At 43.2% G+C, this 22918-nt stretch overlaps 1 protein-coding gene across 4 annotated transcripts; it reads left to right on the top strand.

Annotated features, from left to right (window-relative positions):
• The first annotated feature begins 1648 nt into the window (after positions 1–1648).
• LOC135546469 (hypermethylated in cancer 1 protein-like) lies at positions 1649–21694 on the top strand. Of its 4 annotated transcripts, none has more exons than XR_010456585.1 (3): positions 5175–5365; positions 11166–20981; positions 21070–21694. XR_010456585.1 is itself a non-coding variant. In XM_064974910.1 (2 exons), exon 2 carries the CDS (start codon positions 11183–11185, stop codon positions 13373–13375), a length of 2193 nt encoding a protein of 730 aa, XP_064830982.1. In that variant the 5' UTR covers positions 1649–1839; positions 11166–11182; the 3' UTR covers positions 13376–21694. The 4 variants fall into 4 exon arrangements, 2 of the variants coding, with proteins under 2 accessions (XP_064830982.1, XP_064830981.1); XR_010456586.1 differs by having other exon boundaries at positions 11166–21161; positions 21206–21694; XM_064974910.1 differs by lacking the exon at positions 5175–5365 and adding an exon at positions 1649–1839 and having other exon boundaries at positions 11166–21694.
• The last annotated feature ends 1224 nt before the right edge of the window (positions 21695–22918 follow it).

Here is a 22918-nt window from a genome sequence, read left to right as displayed (position 1 = left end):
CCCAAAGGACATCTAGCCAACTTGACAACCCTGTGGAACGCTTTTGATACCTTGTAGAGTCCATGCCCCGACAAATTGAGGCTGGTCAGGGTAAAATGGGGAGCAACTCAATATTAGGAAGGTGTTCATCATGTTTTGTCCACTCAGTGTAAGTTTGGAGGTGTGTGATTTAGGTGACAGCAGACCTTTTGGTGCCTGGAGCTTTTTAGCTGCTGCAGCTCAGCTTCTCAATGTCTGGTTCCCAAGTGTGGTTCTGGAGGAAGTGGCTCGCTCACTCACAGAATATCAATGAATAAAATGGTGTATTCCCAAGTTAAATTATTGCATGAAAATGTATTGAAACTAATAGATCCTTAGATGGCCCATATCCTTGTCTGGTTCCATTCTGCCCACCTCTGTGACCAAGGTTATCAACAGTTCATCATGGGAACCTGGAAGTGAGCGAGACAATACCTCCTCTCCTCCAGGCCGGGTGACTTTGACCACTCTAATGAAACAGCAGCCAGCAGCATCTTGAACTTGGATAATACCAAGAGGAAGACCCTCGATCAGAAGATTGTCAGCTGCTATTGTGATTGAAATACCACAACACACGTAGGCTGAGACATGAATAGGCTTCTGCCCGGTAAGTGTCCTACTAAATCAACATCTTTTGTCTAAAGAGCAGCAACAAGATAATGACGGTGAAATAATCAGGGATCCGTCCAGTGGTGTTCATAAATACCTGTAGCAGCTCTTATCATATTGACATGGTGTTGGTCAGACAATGGGAGGATTGGGTGTTGGAGGGAGCAGTCACAATCCACAGCAAGGCTTATGGAATCGTCTATAGGGAACGGTTGAGTCGTTATGATCATTAAAGATAAGACTATTTTGGTCAATCGGTGACTTTCAATCAACTAAATTGACTTTATCAAATGTCTTATGGAAACCTTGTTGATTTCTGTCAAGCAAATAGGTATTTTAAAAAGACACCTGCTACATATTTGGTAGTTTTACCTGTATAAAACATTGTAAGCAGGTACATTTTCATATCAAATAAGATGTTCAGACAAATTGGCATATAATTTCCTGTTCAAAATAACATTGTCTAAAATAGAAGGGAAATGTTAATATGAACACAATATTAACATCAATGTATCTGCTTTCAATAATTAATCAAATTTTGCAAAAGAAGGTCATGTTTTTGGTACAGTTTTAGATATTTTCCAAATGATGGCTTATATAGAGAGTTATGTACTGTGCCCGTCTTTACCAATGCTTGTGCCATTGAGGGAAAAATATCACATCAGAAGTTCTTTACTGACGGGGGTGATGTATTCTATGAGCCATCCATTACACTGGTATGTCTGGTAATACAGTGAATCTGAAAGAAGAAGTTCACATACAGCTTGGAGTATGGAGAAAATATATACACTGAAATGGCAAAGCAAGTGTAATATCGATTTTTCTTAATTACAAATAGAATATAAGCACAGTGCAAAGTAACGGGTTTAGCAGTGAGTGACGGTCACTTTATGCACAAAGGCTGCTGCGCACATTACAACCTAGTAGGCTAACCATTGGGTGTCGCTGTGGGCGCATCCACCAGGCCACCAGCCCTGGTCTGATCGGACCTCGACCAAATCTGAAGAGGTGTCGATATAGTACTATTGCACGTGAGAAATAAAAGAGCGTGCGGGGCAGAGAGAAAGGACGAACGGTGATAGAGAGTATGAGAAAACAAGGAAGAGGTTGGTAATAGCACGGAATTTTAGGCGAGTAAGCTTGGAAGTTTGGATGGGGGAATCCCGAGGAGAAGATTTCACAAACGGCCACGACACCAGACATGAGTCCGAGGTGGGTAAATGACAGTTGGGAGAGAGCGCGCGATGGCCTCCGCTAGCCTCATGAATATTTACATGGCGTCTGCATACTTACCGCGACTTCAGGTGCATTCAGTCAGTGAAGCCAATACGAGCTCTCCTACTTATGTATATATGTATTTACTTTTTGAACAGTTGTCTGTCAGCTGGCAAGTATAGACTTAACATACCAGCACCTGACGCCTAAATTATATCGCATTTTAAAAGCTTTCAATTATCCTGAGGTTGGTTAGGGGTAAATGTAAAACAACATCTCCCGAGAATGTCTCTCAATCTAAAGTTACTTACTTTTCTTTGAAGGATTCGAGAGAGGAAACGTTCCTTACTAATTCAAAACAAACGTGTTTAACTTAAGATGTTTGTGATAACGGCAAAAGGACCATTTGCAGTGACAACGGTTTACAATTAGTAGCCAAAGATTGGTATACCTACAGTCAATTGGTAGAAGAAATATATATAATTTGACATATGCTCAGCTTCTAAAAGTTTTAGAACTGATGTAAATTATTTTCAGAATGTCAGCCAACACTGCAACGAGGCCCATTGCTGTGTATTAAAAATAGCAAAGGCTACAATAATTTGTTATTGTACATGAACAAATTCAGAACTGTGTACTGTGTGTGGAACACTGAAATCACTGTAGGTCTGAAGACAAAGAAAACTTCATAAAATACCTAAACATCAAAAACAGCTGTCATGATTAATATATATTTAACAAAATTATAAAAATGCAACATGTAAAGTCTTGGTCCCATGTTTCATCAGCTAAAAACAAAAGATCCCAGAAATTGTCCATATGCACAAAAAGCTTATTTCTCAAATGTTGTGCATAAATTTGTTTAGATCCCTGATAGTGAGCATTTCTCCTTTGCTAAAATAATCCATCCAACTGACAGGTGTGGCATATCAAGAACCTGATTAAACAGCATGAAGAGTATCCGTCTGTAATAAAGTTAATTTGTGGGGGGAAACTTATCCTGGCCTATACCCTCGCATGGTTGCACCCTTGCCTAGTCATGTGAAATCCATAGTTTAGGGCCTAATGAATTTTTCGATTGACTGATTTCCTTGAATGAAGATTCACTCAGTACAATCTTTGAAATTGTTGCATTTTTTTGTTCAGTATATTGTAATTATTTTGGGGCTAAGTACAATGTAGGTACACTTAATCACCTTTTACTGAGTGTATATGTAGCTTACCCCAAACGGAGAGGTAGGTACCTTTTCCGCTCCAAAATGGCCCACCTTTTACTGAGTGTATATGTAGCTTACCCCAAACGGAGAGGTAGGTACCTTTTCCGCTCCAAAATGGCCCATGTTTTACTGAGTGTATATGTAGCTTACCCCAAACGGAGAGGTAGGTACCTTTTCCGCTCCAAAATGGCCCACGTTTTACTGAGTGTATATGTAGCTTACCCCAAACGGAGAGGTAGGTACCTTTTCCGCTCCAAAATGGCCCACGTTTTACGCATGAAAACAAATAAGGTCAATGACTGCACTACTAGGCTACTATATAGTGTATGGTTGCAGGATTACCTTATAAAGATATTTGATGGATAAATATCAGGGGACAGAGTTCTGCTCTTCCCCGCCAACCTCTGTCAGTACTCTGAGTGTCGCAGGATATGGGCCGTGGCAGTCTACTGTCAGTGCTCCAAGTGTCGCAGGATATGGGCCGTGGCAGTCTACTGTCAGTGCTCCGAGTGTCGCAGGATATGGGCCGTGGCAGTCTACTGTCAGTGCTCCGAGTGTCGCAGGATATGGGCCGTGGCAGTCTACTGTCAGTGCTCCGAGTGTCGCAGGATATGGGCCGTGGCAGTCTACTGTCAGTGCTCCGAGTGTCGCAGGATATGGGCCGTGGCAGTCTACTGTCAGTGCTCCGAGTGTCGCAGGATATGGGCCGTGGCAGTCTACTGTCAGTGCTCCGAGTGTCGCAGGATATGGGCCGTGGCAGTCTACTGTCAGTGCTCCGAGTGTCGCAGGATATGGGCCGTGGCAGTCTACTGTCAGTGCTCCGAGTGTCGCAGGATATGGGCCGTGGCAGTCTACTGTCAGTGCTCCGAGTGTCGCAAGATATGGGCCGTGGCATTCTACTGTCAGTGCTCCGAGTGTCGCAGGATATGGGCCGTGGCATTCTACTGTCAGTGCTCCGAGTGTCGCAGGATATGGGCTGTGGCAGTCTACTGTCAGTGCTCCGAGTGTCGCAGGATATGGGCCGTGGCAGTCTACTGTCAGTGCTCCGAGTGTCGCAGGATATGGGCCGTGGCAGTCTACTGTCAGTGCTCCGAGTGTCGCAGGATATGGGCCGTGGCAGTCTACTGTCAGTGCTCCGAGTGTCGCAGGATATGGGCCGTGGCAGTCTACTGTCAGTGCTCCGAGTGTCGCAGGATATGGGCCGTGGCAGTCTACTGTCAGCTCTTGTCTGCTTGTCTTTACCTGAGCAGGTGAGACTCATTAGACATTATGCTACAATCAGTAGACACCAAACTCTAACGATGAAGTGACTCTAAGTTAGCCAATGGGGGTTGGACTGTAGAATGTCACATCCGTATAGGCTATCAACGGTTTACCCACTAGGACTAGTACACAATATCAACAGCACATTTAAACTATCCAGTGGAGGCTGCTGGGGGGAGGATGGCTCATAATAATGGATGGAATAGAGTCAATGGAATGGCATTAAACACATCAAAGACATGGTCTCCATGTGGTTGATTCCACTCCATTGACTTCATTTTAGCCATTATTATGAGCTGTACTCCCCTCAGCAGCCTCCACTGAGAGGCTAAAAGGGTGTGTTAAAGACCAGTTTCAGTCAAATGGTATATGAATAAACCATCCATCATTATCGGTGTGTAGGCTTTTTCCCCATGGTCGAATTGTTGACAATAAGCATTTTTTTACGGGTATCATATGTCTCCAAACTTCAGTTCAGTGCGAAGCTGTTGTGGGATATACAATAAAGGCCTGTCTCTTTAAGACGAAGTCGCGATGTGTTGTGAAGTTCAAATTGGGGTCAGTTGAATGAAGTTCCTGCCCTCGATTTTAACATTGAGTTTTATTATAGACTGACATCACACGGGGTGCTAAAACACTTACGGCGCATAGAGGCTCCATTATTGCGCGTTATAGCCTCGACACAAAAAATAGCCGAGGAAATTACTAAAATAAAACAGGAGGAAACTGATGCTGGACTAAGCACGTATTTTTTTGAAGGAGGGGGTGAGAAAGAGAGGGGAGGGGCAGATAGAGCGAGGGAAGGAGGACACACAGAGAGCGAGCGAGAGAGAGAGAGAGAGGGAGGGAGGGAGGACGGAGAGAGTAACAAGAAATTCATAGCAATTAATAATAAAAAGTTTTGGCAGTCGTGCTTGGAAAACTGGCATGGTTTTTGGAGGCTGGCAGTTCAAAGTTGAAACGTCAGAAATTACTCCAAAAGACTGCTGAGATGATCATTAAGGGAGACTTAGATCGGATGGCAGAAGAGATCGGGCATCCAGGTAACGTTTCAATACCAGCTTTTTAAAGACCACTACGGTTACAGAACAGGCAAAATTATTGAGACCAAATATTGACAATATTTCACCTTTTAGCGATTGTAATGTGAACATAGGGGGTTTATCGCGGGTTCAGTGTTTGGTTCATGTTTGTGTATTTTGAATGCAAATGAGGAACTTTTAAAATCATTGTCATGTTTTCCTAATTTTGCGATGGAACCCATTAGTTTAATAGATGTTTATTTGTAACAAGACATGGTTGCTTATGTGAGCAGCCTTTTGTTTGATTCAAAAATTCTCAGCTCCAACGAACTACGAATAGCCTACACAATTGTATCATGTTAAATGTATCACTGGACTAAATTCTATATAAACTATAACAAGGTAAGATTTATATTGGATTATTTGCTGTTAAGTAGGCCTAACCTATATGTCACCTATTGTCATCAGATGGTGTAGTTCAGTCTCTGGTTGTTCAGCATGATGCCTCATCCTCAGTCAGTCAGTGGTAGTAAATTGATGCAGTGGGTCTCGGTGCAGCGTTCACCCCCCTCCACCACAGTGCAGCTATAGGTCACAGCTCGCCTAACATCGGACTAATGAAGGGTTCATGGTGCTTCACATGGAGTTGATTCGATTTTAGCCAGAGGATGACGGCTTTATCTGTTCCTGTTCTGTTCCTCTCCCAACCCCTCTGCACTTTGCTATGTCAACATTTAAGTGATGTCGTTTATCAAAACATTAATCACAAAAATATTGACAACACATTACGCACGTATAGGCAGATGTCAAAGGCTATCACTAATTTACTGCTATTTCAATTAAGTGTAGGGCTGCTTGAATTTCCGTTTGTACAATATTTGCGGAGATTATTTAATGTAGACTCATGATTATCATACTGAGATAACGACGGGTGACGCACTATATAGAAGTCAGGGATGGTTTTATGCGCGTTGAAGTCTCGTGATTTGTCTAATGCGAAATTTAAGATACCTAAATCATGTATATCATGTCGTTTTGTTGTTGTATCCTATCTTTAAAGAAAATAGCCTATAAGCCTGAATAACAAATGACTTCTCAAATTGTCCATTTCTTGATAAACGATGTATTTAATAAGATGTTTTTATTTTATCTATAGCCTAATGAACGCATTGAGTATGAATATAATTACATTTTCTGAAGAAGTTAACAGGACTCAGAAGTAGGCGAGTCTATTTTGTTAAAAGGGCAATTTTGAGATTGTAGGCCTACTTCCCATCTCGGTGTGTATTCAATTAAGTCTATTGATTTAATTAATTAAGACATGGTTGCACAAAACTAGACTCGTCTTTTACAACTTTACAAACTTTACTGCAGGCAAAATACCTTTTAAAAAAGGAGGCACATTTTTAAAAATAAGATTTGTTGGCCTATCTCATGCAAGCTAGTGGTGACAAGGAAACTAACAGCCAGAACATATTTTAAAACAAATAAAAAATGTAAAACCTATAGCCTGTGAGTTATTTTTTAGGAGGCCACTTTAATAAAGGAGATCGTGTGCACTTGTCTCCCGTCGGGATTATGAATGGAAGTCTGGGGGTCTCTATTCCAGAGAGATGAGGCGCGCAGATCGCGAGTTTCAGCATTTGAAATGTCCCTGATAAGAAAGTCAACGACATAGCGAATCAAAATCATAACAAAGGTAAAGGCAAGGTTGCGTTGATAAGGTGGCAGCCTCATTTTGACGGGTGTCTAAAACTACTCACTTTTCTAGCCTTCTGACTATAGAGGTAGTGTGAAAAGCAAATGTCTCTGGCCTTATCGAAAATTCGAGACGTCTCCCTGCACTGCTTAGGCTAAGCGCAGGACACCCACTCCTTAGGCTACTTTCAAAGCCTCAATTGTAGTTGTCATTAAATAAGGTTTCATGCTCTACTGCGTTTATACATCCCATTCACAAAAAGGCGTAAGGCTTTAGAGCTCACTGTTTTTTCCTTGTGGTTTGACAGCAATGTGAACAGCAATGATATATACTATTTCACAGCATGAAAACAAACAGTTTAACTATTTCTCCAAATATTCGTTGTTAGTCGAAACCTCTAAATACATTAATTTAGAATAGACTAAATAAAGCATAAATAAAACAAAATTAACATTTAATTTGCTATCAATAAGTATGTTTCCTTTGCAACGTTCATGAATTATTAAGTGCCTTAAATAGAACATTCTCAAACGAAAAAATACTACACTGATTAACATGTAAACCTATATGCATACAAAGTCGTTCTCTGAAATTCAGGCAGGCAGAATGTGTGGATGGGAAGTGTGGAGGGTGTTCTTCACTGAGTAGAACACCTCAGCCTAAACTCAGCCTCAACCCCAAACCAGAGCAGTGACAACGCAGACACAACACAGGTATCATGGATACCAAACTGTCCCAAAGACGACTCAAGTGCGGTTTTCAAAGTCACCCTTATACCAAATATAGCATTCACCTCGAACCACTTTTGTGATGATAAATGGTTCACATTATTTTGAGAGAGAGAGAGAGAGAGAGAGAGAGAGAGAGAGAGAGAGAGAGAGAGAGAGAGAGAGAGAGAGAGAGAGAGAGAGAGAGAGAGAGAGAGAGAGAGAGAGAGAGAGAGAGAGAGAGAGAGAGAGAGAGAGAGAGAGAGAGAGAGAGAGAGAGAGAGAGAGAGAGAGAGAGAGAGAGAGAGAGAGAGAGAGAGAGAGAGAGAGAGAGAGAGAGAGAGAGAGAGAGAGAGAGAGAGAGAGAGAGAGAGAGAGAGAGAGAGACCGACCGTTTGATTGGTTTAGTGGATTAGAGAGCTGTCTTTTGATAGGCCGACAAGGGGTACAGTAACTCTTAATGCATGACTAAGGTTTTTAATAGGCCTACATGATTTATTTTGGTCACTACTTTCCTATCTTTTACTCGACGTCTTGAGAGAAAAAAACATGTGCATATTCTACAAATTCTACAGATATGACAGACAGTTCATTCGTTCATTCTAACTGGATGATCATGCTAATAATTTGAATTCGTTTTATTTTCACTGAACGTGTTAAATGTGTTAATATTATTTTTGTTATTCATATATCCAAACGACGCTAAAAATGGCAAACCTGCCGTTACACATATGCTACAAGCGCTCGTGTGTGTGCACGTGCGTGTTCCTGTGTATACTTGTGTGACATGATAACGATAGCAATCAAACAAACGGAAACGAGCCCAAACAAAGTATAGCATTATTGTGCCATACACGCAAGCCCACTCTCTTGCTACTCGTTAGACAGATGATATGCACAAGTGAATGTGACAGTTTTTCCAGAATCTAAAAAATGAAATCATAACTTATAAATATGCCTGCTATATTTTTCCCTCTACCATTGAAACATTTAACCCTCTTTATAATTGAAGGCTGGCGTCCCATAAGGTGGTGGCATGTTTCTCGACGCGCATAAAGGGGACAGTAGCATAGCGCTCTGTTTCATGCCGCCTTTTTATTCTCTCAGGCCGTGTATAGCGTGTTGTGACAGAAGAAAGGTGTATGGTGCCTGTCCAAACCTCATGCGTAAAAGCCTATGAGGGCTGCGCCTTGCGCACAACGCACCAATCTAGTAGCACAGTGCCTAGATATATAACTGAAAGCCTTCACGATGTTAATGTATAACTTACCCATCGCTTTGAATATCAATTCTCATCTGAGGCATATTGAATTACCTTCCTTTTTTTTGGATTTGCTCCTCATATCGTGGAATTTCTAGCAAAATACGACCTGGGAAAAATGAAAGACAGCAGCGTTTAAGAGAGCAGTAGTGGCAACCTGTAAATGGTTAGGTTATTATTATTATTACACCAAAACGACACCATTTTTTAAATTGCTACGTTCCTTTTGGGTAATTCTAAACATATCACCTCAACTACACCGCAAACTCATTAAGACTGAGGTGTGTCTTTAAACAATAGGAATGGAAGGCTATGGGACAGCCAGGATATACAACTCTGTATAAGAACCACATATACTGCCTTTCTTTAGATGGATCCCTTGGTATGTTTATGTGTGTTGTGCAGTGGGCTTGCAGGGCCTCCATGTGGGCAGAATAGTGTCTTAAGGAGGCCTCAGTCGGTAATTAAATGTCCACTTTCAATCTCATGCATCAGTCCCTCTGACTGGGGGCTTATAGTCAATGAAATAAACAATAAGAGGATGAACTTATGTCAGGAAGACCACGGTCGGACATATTTATTCAGTTTCTTGCTTCCCATCAGTGAGACCAAGCCCTTAGGGACAGTTCCAAACTGTTTCATCTCATCAGTAAAGTATCCTCAGACTCCAATGTTTGAACAATACATCCTGCTAAATTTGTTCAGTTAATAATGTTTACTTAAGCCTTAGTACAACAATACACAACTTTGTGTGTGTGTGTGAAGCATTTGTGTCCATTACAATTCCAGAGTTAATCTGAAGTTAAAGCTTTGGAGCTTTAAAATGTCTTGATTTACATCCTGTGTGATCAGAGTTCCTTATATGACTGGGCCGAATGGGAGCTCAAAGACACATCTTTTTTTGGACTCGTCCTCTGCCTCCACAGGTTTACAGTATACCTGCTGTTCATCATACTTGCAAAATGTTCACTCCGCTTTGTTTAAAACACTGCACGCACCACCTCTGGAACATTTCTTATGGAAGCCGGCAACACGAAAACATATCCATATCTGTATCTTTATTTTTCTCACTCTCAGCATTTCAGTTTAGGAAGTGAATGTGCACACTTCAGTTTAGGAAGTGAATGTGTACACTTCAGTTTAGGAAGTGAATGTGTACACTTCAGTTTAGGAAGTGAATGTGTACACTTCAGTTTAGGAAGTGAATGTGTACACTTCAGTTTAGGAAGTGAATGTGTACATTTCAGTTTAGGAAGTGAATGTGTACACTTCAGTTTAGGAAGTGAATGTGTACACTTCAGTTTAGGAAGTGAATGTGTACACTTCAGTTTAGGAAGTGAATGTGTACACTTCAGTTTAGGAAGTGAATGTGTACACTTCAGTTTAGGAAGTGAATGTGTACACTTCAGTTTAGGAAGTGAATGTGTACACTTCAGTTTAGGAAGTGAATGTGTACACTTCAGTTTAGGAAGTGAATGTGTACACTTCAGTTTAGGAAGTGAATGTGTACACTTCAGTTTCTGATAATGACAAAACCACGTCAACAGCTGCTCGCTTACAGCAATAGCTCACTTTTATAGAGTAACTCCTATGTGTGCTGCCTTTACTGTAAATCTGGAGCCTATCTGTTCATTTTTCCTTACATGGAATCATTATGATTCATCAAAACCAAGTAAAGTAATGGGATACAGTGGCAGAGTTCAGCTAATAGCAGGGTTGGGGTCAATTCAAATTAAAGGCAGTCAAATTTGGAAGTGATTTTAATTTTAAAATTCAAAAATGTATTAAAAAAATAAATCGTTTATGCTCCTCAGTTAATTGGGAAGTTATTGAAAATGCATCCTGTTTTTAAATTTTTTAATTTCAAATTGTTTTTTAAGTTTACTTCCTGAATTGACTGCTTTAAATTCAATTTGAAGATGTAGATTTGAGTTCACTTTATTTATTTCTAGTATACGGATGCCAAATCAGACCCTTGTCAGCACTGTGCTTCGTTTTTAAATGTCTCACTTAAAGAGATAAAAAGAAGACAAAAGGTAATTGGGGAATGTGTCACAATATCATGCAAGCATATTAGGAAATATAGGAACTATATACAGTAGATATTGACTGGCACTGCATGACGCTGACGTTTACAGATATCTGCTGTTTTAGGTGGCGGTCTGACGACGATGCTCCATGCCATGGAAGTCCCAAGTCATGCTAGACACCTCCTCCTGCAACTCAACACCCAGCGCACCAAGGGCTTCCTGTGTGATGTCATCATCGTGGTGCAGAACGCGTTGTTCCGAGCCCATAAGAATATTCTGGCCGCCAGCAGCCTCTACCTGAAGTCCCTGGTCGTCCATGACAACCTCATCAACCTAGACCACGAGATGGTGAGTCCCGGGGTGTTCCGGGTCATTCTAGACTACATCTACACGGGCCGTCTGACGGAGGGAGACCCCAGCTCCCCAACAGAGCCCAACCTGGGGGCCGTGCTGGCTGCAGCTAGCTATCTGCAGCTGCTGGACTTAGTGGCACTGTGTAAGAAGAAGATGAGGAGAAATGGGAAGTACCCTCTCCGCCCCACTCCTGCCTTTCTGCCCTATGGGAAGATGGGCCCCAATAGTTTGGGTTTAGGGGGAGGGGGCAGGTATCGGGTGTCCACCCCTGTTATTCAGTCCTGCTACCCAGGGGGAGTTGTGAACACCCACACGCCCCGCGCCCCACCACTAGAGGAGCTGCCACCCCACCCCCATGCCACCCATGCAGGGGAGTTGTATGCCCCCACCTCCTCTCAGGGCCCTCAGGTGTTCCCCTCCACACCCTCAGCCCTGCCTGCCCAGCCCAGCCTGCGCCCAGCTCACTCTGACAGGAACTGCTCCCCCATCTATGGCCTGGACCTCTCCAAGAAGAGCCCCAACTCCCAGTCCCAGAACACTCCCTCCCACCCCCACCTGGCCCACGCCCTGCCCCACCACGATGAGGAGCGGGAGGGGGGGCTGAGCGGCCGCACCAGCCCAATGCTGGGGAACAATGGCGGGGCCTACCCCACAGAGAAGATGGAGACAGCTGATCAGGCTGGGTCTCTCCCACCTCTTTCTTACCCCCACCTTAATAAGCCCCTGGGGCCCCACCTCCACCGCTCCAGCTCCCAAGGTCCAGACCACTACCCCTGCCCCCCCAGCCCCGACACCCCCACAGAGGCTGGAGAGCCCAGCAGGGAGGTGGGCAACATCTACCGCTGGGTGAAGCATGAGCCACTGTCATACACAGCTGAGGATGAAGAGGATGACGAGGATGACGAGGAACGGGGTGGAAACGGAGACCAAAACCACCAGCATCACAACCACCATCACAAAGCAGGGGAGGAGAGCGATGATCGCTACCGTAGGGTGGGCTGTGATGGGGAGGAGGAGAAGAGTGGCTCAGGCAGTGAGGGGACAGGCAGTAGTGAGGGTCGACCATCACCCACAGGGCCCATGGGGAGGTTCCACCTACCCTACGAGCCTGAGAGCTTTGGGGACAACCTGTACGTGTGCATCCCCTGTGACAAGGGCTTCCCCAACTCTGAGCAGCTCAACGCCCACGTGGAGACCCACACAGAGGAGGAGCTGTACTCTGGAGGGGAGATGGGCAGCAGCAACCCCAAAAACAACAGTAGCAACAGCAATGGTAACGGCAGCCTGAACAGCCTGGAGGGGAAGTCCAGCCAGAGCCTGACGCCTGGGGTCCTGGGGGAGATCATCAGACCCTATCGCTGTAACTCCTGTGAGAAGTCCTACAAGGACCCGGCCACGCTGCGCCAGCACGAGAAGACCCACTGGCTCACAAGGCCCTACCCCTGCAGCATCTGTGGCAAGAAGTTCACCCAGCGCGGCACCATGACCCGCCACATGCGCAGCCACCTGGGACTCAAGCCCTTTGCATGCGACCACTGCGGCATGCGCTTCACCCGCCAGTACCGCCTCACAGAGCACATGCGCATCCACTCCGGGGAGAAGCCATATGAGTGTCAGGTGTGCGGGGGCAAGTTTGCCCAGCAGCGCAACCTCATCAGCCACATGAAGATGCACAGCAGTGGGGGGGGCGGAGGGGCTCTGACGGCCGACGGAAAGCTGAAGCTGGACTTTTCGGAGGGGATCTACCCCCTGAGTAAATACGCAGCAGAGCACCTGGGGCTGAAGCAGGAGAAGGCCTCTGAGCTGCTGGCAGAGCATGCCATTGAGAGCCTGTTCCCGTTGTCCAAGCTGGCAGCCGAACACCTGCGCCTCAGCCACCATGATAAGATGGATGTCCTGGGGGTCCAGGCCCTGCCCCCTCCCCCAGGGTCCCTCTCTGACTTTCACTCTCGTACCATTGAACGCTACTCCCCCAGCTAAAACCCTCTGACCAGTCACCCCCAGCAAGGCCTTGGCTACCACACAATCCTGTGGGCACACAACTTAACTTACAGTATTCTAATGTCATTCACCTCAACTCCATCAGTATCTGCACCTCAGACTAAGGCCAATACTTGGCCTAAAGAATGCCCACAAACTGTGTAGACTCTTATAAGTGCCTTTCTTTCCTAAGTTTGCATTATATGCATTTTAAAGACCTTCCTAGAATGAGAAACGTGCTATTTCTATTATATTTTGACCAAGGAATACCCACTCAAAACAGTGTAGTATTTATGTATACGCAAACCACCGAGCCAAAAACAAATTGAGAACCAAAGATCAATTTTTTTTTGTTTTTTGTACATAATGAAAAACCAAATAAACTGTTGCCAGAAAGTGTTGTAATCTGACCCTACACCTGTGTACTAAATGTACTTTTGTACTACTACTATTGTAATTGTACATAAAATGGGAAAAAAGCACATATGGACAAGATTCAGGGCTCCTGTCCAGAACTGAAAGGACCGTTGGACAAAAGAAAAAGCCAAAGCTTTGGGATTTGCAATTGATTGGAACACTTTTTCTTAATTTAGTTTTTTGGGGTACTGGATTTTCTCTCTATCTCCCTATCCAGTTTTACGCCATGCTCCAGCTGTTCTAGTCACGAGGGAGGGACTAACTGAAAACAGCATTCGCTCCACCATTTAGGTAAAGTTATCTGTGCTTTGTTTTTCTACCGTTGTTATGTACTCTGATCATGATGTTGTGTACAGAGAGACTGATATTAAGTGACAGTAATAGTAGCTTAATGACTTGTACACTCAGTGCCATAACCCTTTGAACCCATAACCTCTCTTTATTCGTATTTTTCCAATCATATTTTGACTTGCATCCAAGTGCCTTCAAATTGTTATTGAAAAGTAGCGAGTAGCACAACCCTGTGATCTCACAACTGGGACGCATCATGGTGCATACCCAACTGATGACACGCCAATCCTTCTCCATGGCTTTAACATCCAGTGGTGTGGAGTGTAGACTAAGAATGGGTGTTGCCTGTGACGTTGTGTAATATACTGAACAAACATATAAACGCAACATGCACCAATTTCAAAGATTTTACTGAGTTACAGTTCATACAAGGAAATCAGTCACTTGAAATAAATTCATTAGACCCAAATCTATGGATTTCACATGACTGGGCAGGGGTGCAGCCATGGGTGGTCCTTGGAGGGCATAGGCCCACCCACTGGGGAGCTAGGCCCAGCCAATCAGAATTAGTTTTTCCCCTCAGATGATCCCGCAGGTGAAGAAGCCGGATGTTGAGGTCCTGGGCTGGTGTGGTTATACGTGGTCTGCGGTTGTAAGGCTAGTTGGACTTACTGCCAAATTCTCTAAAACAACATTGGCGGCAGTTTGGTAGAGAAATTAACATTCTGGCAGCTATGTTGGGCATTCCTGCAGTCAGCCTGCCAATTGCACGCTCCCTCAACATGAGACATCTGTGGCTTTGTGTTGTGTCACAAAACTACACATTTTGAAGTGGCCTTTTATTGTCCCCAGCACAAGGTGCACCTGTGTACTGATCATTCTGTTTAATCAGCTTCTTGATACGCCACCTGTCAGCTGGATGGATTACCTTGTAAAACTGACAGGGATGTAAACACATTTGTGCACAACATTTGAGCAAAATGAACTTTTTGGAAAATATCTAGGATTTTTATTTCAGGTCATGAAACATGGGACCAACACTTTGCATTTTGGGTTTCTATTTTTGTTCAGTGAATTTACAATGGTGGGTACAGCTATTCAACTCACCAGAGGAGAGCACAGAGAGGCCATCCAAGTCAGTGCTGAGAGGCTTGAGTCAATTACTCCTAATCAGTCTCTATCAATAGCAGCAATTGCTCTAACACAGATGATTCATCAGCACTGCCAATTGTCCCAATCTGAGCATAAATAGTACTAACCACGTTGAATCCTTTTGACCCATAGTAGTCTCAACTCTGACAGAGGGCTGTGCTATCATTGACAGGCCAAAGTGACTGTTCCGCTGCTGCCTTAATACACACACGTTCACACACACACAGGGACTGGGAGCTGCTAATGTGACGACGTTGTGAACATGAGAGCTGGGCGCTAGCTGCCTCTGACAGTGCTCTGCTCGTGGTGCGGCGGCAGGCCGCGCTGTCTGTGTGGGTGAACAGCACAGCCCAGCTGCTGGCCTCCCAGTCTTCCAGTAATCCCTGTGAAATCTCACATTCTCCCTGACAATTCACACTGTCTGTCGGCCTGACGGCCCATTTCATGCCTGCCATCCAGCCCCTCTGATCCACACCATAACAAGACACCCAAGCACGGCCGAGCCGAGTCCTACATCTGCCCTTCCCTGTCTCCCTGCTTAGGCTATCAAACATGGCACAGTACAGTGTAGTGGCACGTCTCTATCAACTGATGAGCACTTATGGGTTTGGGGTTGAAGGCACTTATTGTTTTGTTGTTAAATGTTTTAGAATGTTTATTCCAAAGAGCATGCTGGCTTATTATTTGTCTATGTTGTCGGACCTTATGTCCGATTGGAGTTTGTTGACCACTATAGTGCCAATGCCAACCTCAGTAGGTGAATGTGAAGACTAAAGCCATGAATGCACTGTGAGAGACTTAGTGAATCTTAAAACCTTAGCTTGGAGACTGAGACAATAGTCCCTACTCTTGTGGGATTGTATTAATGTACAACATTAATTGAAGGGTTTTATTCTGTAGCATAATGAGCATATCAAGGTGTTGTATTTCTGTCACATATTTTCTTTCTTGATTTTGAACCAAAGCAAAGTGAAACTGGTGCTTACCTCAGGACTGAACCCAGCATGGGGACGCGACGCTTTAGCTACACAGCAACCAAACAACACACACGTACACACGTACACACTTACGTACATGCAGACAGAGACACACAGACATTTACATACATTTTCATTTTTTCTTTTGAGGGGACAATAGTCCTGTGTTAAACCTGTGGTTATTTCATGCTTATGAGATGTTTTACTTGTCTTACAATTTTGTTGAGAACATGTGATATTAACATTTTCCTCTTATTTTAATATGCTGTGTATATGTTCCTTTTTACTGTCCTAATAGAGGGTTTGTAGGGGTTTGACCAATGACGTTATCTTAATAAGGAAAAGTCAAGCTGGTGATTTTCTCTTACCTTTGGAAACAAACGTGTTAACTTTAATTCAACAGAATATACAAATGTAAATGTTGATAGGGCTTGTAAGGCAAGACATAAGGTAATACCTCTGGTTCCAAAGAAACATATATACTGTCTATGTGAATTAGGTCTCTTTATTTTCACCCGAAGCCTTAATGTTTAGTGACGTGTTTGGTTGCACACCAGGAGTGATGTATTTCTCAGTATTTCCCTAAACAGATAAACAGTGGCTGGGCTCTGAGTGGATGAAAGCTATAGCCTCAAGTTGTTTGACCCATTTCTCTGGAGGAGGCTTTGTGAGCTGATGATGAATAAGGCGGTGTGTATTTATACACAAACACACTTTAAGCCAGCTTGTTTTGGACTGCAGGACATGCAGCGGTTCCCAGCAGCCTACGTGAAACACAAAAATCCACACTTGGCTCCAATGTTAATTTAGAAAAATAGTCTACATGGAAACTGTATGGGCACAGCTGTTTTGTTATAGCATAAGAAACTAGTTTAAATGACTGTGAATTGTGAATTGACAGGGGCAGTGGACAATATCAATCTTCGATTTATCATGGCAGCATGAGGTTGGACCACAGACATGTGAAGCCCCATAGATGAGAGGGAACAGCCCATTTGAAGTTGTCAATGGTGGGAATATAAATCTCTCTTGCTCGTTCTGTCTCTCATTCATTAGTTCACTCTCACTGAAAGTTTATCTCCCGTTTCCTTTTCTCGCACCGTTAAAACAAGAATGAAATAGTTTCCACTGACACTCCAAATCTGTACAGGAAGAGAGCGGCAGATAATGTCCAGCGATACTGTTCTGAAATTACATATAGGGGGGCAGTGTGTGTGTGTGTGTGTGTGTGTGTGTGTGTGTGTGTGTGTGTGTGTGTGTGTGTGTGTGTGTGTGTGTGTGTGTGCGCGCGTGTGTGTGCGTGAGTTAGTTTAAAGGGGGAAGTGTTGGTTTGTCTGTTTGTGTCCACATGCTATTTGAGTATATGAATGGCTGTTAATGTATGCTCTGGGAATAGTTCTGGTGTGAAGGAGAGCAGAGGAGTGAAGGAGCAGGAAGTGAACTGTTGGCTGGGCCTTAACGTTGAGCAGGATGTGCAGTGTGTATCTGCTTGCAGACCGATAGAGACACAGATGAAGATTGGGAGGGAGAGGAGCATGGAGAGCTCAGCAGGGTGGACATAAGCCCATTGTTTAAATATGAAAGACTGATCTTAGTTCTAAACCACGCCATTCAGAAAACATTAAGAGCCTCCCTATCTTTTTCCCTTCTTCCTTCCTTTTATTTATTTTTAAAAAAAATCTGAAAACTCTTAACAAATTAAAGGTCTAATGAAGCTGTTTTTATTTAAATATTACATCCTTTCTGGGTACTAATTAAGTACCTTACTTTGATTGTTTCAATCAAAATGATCCCAAAAAATTGCTTCTTAGCTAAGAGCAATTTCTCAAGCAAGTCTGTCTGGGAGTGATCTGAGTAGGGAGGGGAAAATTGAAAACTAGCTGTTATTGGCAGAGAGGTTTGGAATTCTCTTTCTTATTGGTCTATTAACAACAACAAAAAATGTTTGAGCATGGCCTTATTTCTATTGCAGCATATTGGATCACTGTCATTCAGATTCCATTCACCCAGTTCAATGTAATGTGATAGGTTTAGGCTACTACATGATAATCAAATGTTCCCTATACCCATCATGAGGTTGCTACAACCCAGCCTATGAATGAAAGTTTACAATGTAGGTGCAATAAATTAGTAAAACCAAAAGCTTACCTTGAATGGGAAGAGTTCCAGTGTTGTGTTGGATAGTCATAGGCAGCTAGCCAACATAGCATCCCTCTGTTTGAGCAGGTTGTTTGAATAGGCTAAACTAGCTAGCTGCATTTGCTAGCTAAGTAAGTGAGCCTGAAAAACATTACAAATTCTCTATCTCACCACATTGTATGCACTGCAGTGTTAACTAGCTGTAGCTTATGCTTTCAGTACTAGATTAATTATCTGATGCCTTGATTGTGTGGACAACATGTATGTTCATGCAGCAAGAGCTCTGATAGGTTGGAGGACATCCTCTGGAAGGTGTCATAATTACTGTCTTAAGTCTATGGAAGGGGGTGAGCACCATGAGCCTCCTAGGTTTTGTATTGAAGTCAATGTTCCCAGAGGAGGACAGAAGCTAGCTGTTCTCTGGCTACACCATGGTGCTACCCTACAGAGTGCTGTTGAGGCTACTGTAGACCTTCATTGCAAAAAAAGTGTTTGAATCAATTATTTGGTGACGTGAATATATTTTGTATAGTGTTATCTAAAAAGGATAACTTTTTAAATGTTTTACCATTTTTATGAAATTCACTGAGGAGGATGGTCTTCCCCTTCCTTCTCTGAGGAGCCTCCACTGGTTCCCACAGTGGACCGGGTTGAATTAGAAGGGATGGAGAGACTTGACACTTTCATTGGCCTTTATTACAAGCAGCTGCTTTCCTCCATTTATTCCCCCAAACTGCACTTTTCTGGAAAATTCATTGAATTATAATTTTTATTACCCTCGTGACCCCCTAAAACCCTCCTCAATCGCCTTTCCTCTCGCATGTTGCTTCCTCCTTGTCCTCCTTTTCCTCTCTCCCCGATCCAACCACTGATCTCCCACTTTTTCTTCCTTCGTTACCTCAAAGCACTGCTCTCACCTCCGTCTGTCTCCCGCTCTCTTCTTGACACTCAGCACAAACCACTAGCCCACGCCACCAACCCTCCTCCTCTACTCCTTATTCCCTACGCCTCCTCTCTCCCATGATCAAGTTGCTTCCAGTTGTTTTTCCTGCTGAAGAAGACAGTTGTCTAAATGTTTATGCGAACAACTACTTTATTTTTCTTAACTCCCTGATCAAGTTCCAAAATGAACTTCAAAATTTGACGACGTTATTATGTGCTTGCTTTTCAAGCCCAGAAGTATTTTTCAAAGGAATATAAGAGACAGAGAGCATCATTATTGAGGAAACGCAGGATAAGACGAGAAATGTTCAGAGGGAAATATGCTAAGAAAGATGCCAGTAAAGTAAACATGAGTGGATGAAATTGCACAATTGAGCCACAGACCACAGCTCCACCAGCCAAGTCATGTGCTGAGATGGAGAGGGAGAGAAAGAACTGGAGAGAAAGAATGAGAGAGTTGAAGTACCAGTCATAGCTTAAGTAAACAACATAGAAAAAACTGAGTGGTGGTGAACTGCTGCATCGTCAGGTTTTCATGTTGGCGTCTCAGTCTGGGTGCCCTCAGCATTGGTGTCTTCTTACCAGGCCTTCAAATCATCACCCAGTCTCCACATGACAGAGACAGACAGTCTTTGTTGAAGCAGAGGAGGGAGTTGTGGCTGGTGGCTGCCCCATGTCTTCTTCAGTGTGTTTTGCTTGGAGCGTTCTGTCTCCACCGGGCAGTGAAATAGTCAGACCGCAGACCTGATCAACAGACAAGACAAGAGTACGAATACACCGTGTAATCTAGAATATCATATTGCCGTTTCTCAAGGCTTGACTCTATTAATATGATTCATTTACGGTACTTCTCCTAAAGTGAATTGACTGAAACAACAAACAACTTAACAGGAAAACAACTATTTTGGTGAAAATAGCAGTTCAGTTTCGGATCTAATCTGGGGTCTAATAGTCATGTATGAGTACACAAATACACACAGACACAAACAAAACGCAGACACACGAACAAACACACAGCTGGATGGCAGACTGCCCTGTCACTGTTCATGACTGGCTGTTCCAGATTAGGTCAGATTTAATTAGGCTTCCCTGCTCCATTTGGAGTGTCAGTTCTTGTAGAAAAAGTCATTACTAAAGCAAAGGCAATGTTACTGACGGCCTGAACTGAACACACACTGAGACGCCTGCCAGAATGTCACAGAGCCGAGGCTCCACACACTCCTAAACACACTGCCCATTTACATTAAACTCACTCACACAACCAATTTGATCCCATATAGAAATGGTGGATTTTGTCCATCATCTGATAAAGATTACTGGGGGGATTGAGGTGGAAGTAGAATTTGAATTTGTGGTTGCAGAGTAGGAAAGTTCAGCAGGTATGTAGACTGAATAGGGATAGACAGAGTAGGAAAGTTCAGCAGGTATGTAGACTGAATAGGGATAGACAGAGTAGGAAAAGTTCAGCAGGTATGTAGACTGAATAGGGATAGACAGAGTAGGAAAAGTTCAGCAGGTATGTAGACTGAATAGGGATAGACAGAGTAGGAAAAGTTCAGCAGGTATGTAGACTGAATAGGGATAGACAGAGTAGGAAATTTCAGCAGGTATGTAGACTGAATAGGGATAGACAGAGTAGGAAAGTTCAGCAGGTATGTAGACTGAATAGGGATAGACAGAGTAGGAGAGTTCAGCAGGTATGTAGACTGAATAGGGATAGACAGAGTAGGAAATTCAGCAGGTATGTAGACTGAATAGGGATAGACAGAGTAGGAGAGTTCAGCAGGTATGTAGACTGAATAGGGATAGACAGAGTAGGAAAAGTTCAGCAGGTATGTAGACTGAATAGGGATAGACAGAGTAGGAAAGTTCAGCAGGTATGTAGATTGAATAGGGATAGACAGAGTAGGAGAGTTCAGCAGGTATGTAGACTGAATAGGGATAGACAGAGAAAGGGGAAGACTGAAGCACTGAACTTACAGTAAAACAACCAATTGACATCAGATATTATTCTGTCTCCAGGGAGATAATGGAACTTTATTTACCAAACAAGCACACAAGTATTTTTTTATTTTATTAATTTCAAATATAAACATTTTTTCAAGCGCTTTCTTGACAATATAAACCAAGGTTTTAAATAGAAAGCAATACACAAAAAAACTAACAGTATTTTTCTACTTTACATGGTCAATATTGTTCTTATTTTGCTTTAGTGAAATGAATGTATTTATTGCATGTCTAAATGTTTTATAGGTCATTGTTTTGTGTACATTACAATTGTGTCTTAATAAATCATGTTTGATAAGGCTTTTATTTGTTTTAAGCCATTGTGAGAATTTTATGTTTTTTGTTTGTTTCTATACTCAAAATCAACTTGGCAATAAAAATGAATTGCATAATGGTTTCACAAAGCGGCTGTCTTCTTATTTTATTTTTCGAGTCACTTTTAAGGAATGAATCCATTCAAATCAATAAGATTGTCTTTCAGCACCAGGGCTCAATTCAATCCGTAGCGCAGAATATCTGCATTCCAGCACTGTTCACATTTAAAGGTCATTGCTGATTGAGCCGACATATGCAGCATTTACCGTGAAAGCGTCTCCGCCACCACGGGAGCATTGCCTTTAATTGTCAATCTTGCTATATAGCTGATCTTCAGTCCTACGGATTGAATAGAGCCCCTCGTGTTGTGTTGAAGAGCTTCACCGCATTGTGCCAAACAGTGGCAGCTCACAATGCAGTCTGTGATTCGGCATCCATCAAATACCTGAGATGAGTGAGATAGCTATTTTACCTTCCAAGAGACTAATCAAAAAGTGCAGCTTTTATCACCTGTGCTGGAAATATTTCATTGAGGTGTCACTGAATGTCAATGGGGATGACCTTGTCTTTTTTATGTATTCGGAAATAAAGACCAATGGAACAGAGACACGAATCTCATGTGAAAGTAAGAATTTCAGCGGAATCTCATGCATCACAGTAGGTCCATATGCAACACTGAACAGGTCAATTACCCTGTCAGCAAGAGCTAGAGCAGCCAGACGCACACATGTACACACACACCATGTGTGCACGTTTCCTGATAGGCTATTCACAGCACATGTGAATTCATTGTATAATTTCCATTCATATCGGATATGGATCTATAGCCAGCACCTTGCTATGACTTGCTTCTTGACATGGAAGAAAAAGAGAGAACGCTGTACCTGAAATATAGAGCTCTACTTGCACCACCAACTTCACGTTCAACGAATAGGAACATTATGACACAGAACATTGACACGGTCAGTGCCACAAAATAATCTATCTTCAAATACATTAATTCACTATATACTGTAATGCAAACTTCTCTTTGGTAATGAGCCAGCTCTATTCTGTGATTTCATTGAGAAGCTCATATACCAACATGATATACAGTGTTCCCATAGTGAGTTCCCCAGAGTGCCTCAGCTAGCTGTATAACTGTCCTGAGCCTTGGCGGGCAGGGGTAGCGGGGCCAAGGCAGGGATGCCTATGCCAGGGCAGATTCTGATGAGGTGGTCTGAAAAAGGCAGGGCTTCACTGGCCATACCTCACTCTGCCCCCCTGCAACGCGTCAAATCAAATGGCAAATGGCAAAGGTCTG

Source organism: Oncorhynchus masou, chromosome 9, assembly GCF_036934945.1.
Source record: "Oncorhynchus masou masou isolate Uvic2021 chromosome 9, UVic_Omas_1.1, whole genome shotgun sequence".
NCBI classification, from domain to species: domain Eukaryota; kingdom Metazoa; phylum Chordata; class Actinopteri; order Salmoniformes; family Salmonidae; genus Oncorhynchus; species Oncorhynchus masou.
Note: the sequence above shows the minus strand (reverse complement) of the source record. Positions and strands in the feature narration are given on the sequence as shown.

Coding starts and splice junctions, on each gene's coding strand:
- LOC135546469 (XM_064974909.1), top strand. CDS start 5,314: ATGATCATTAAGGGAGACTTAGATCGGATGGCAGAAGAGATCGGGCAT. Junction 5,366..11,165: donor AGAAGAGATCGGGCATCCAG/GTAACGTTTCAA, acceptor CTGCTGTTTTAG/GTGGCGGTCTGACGACGATG.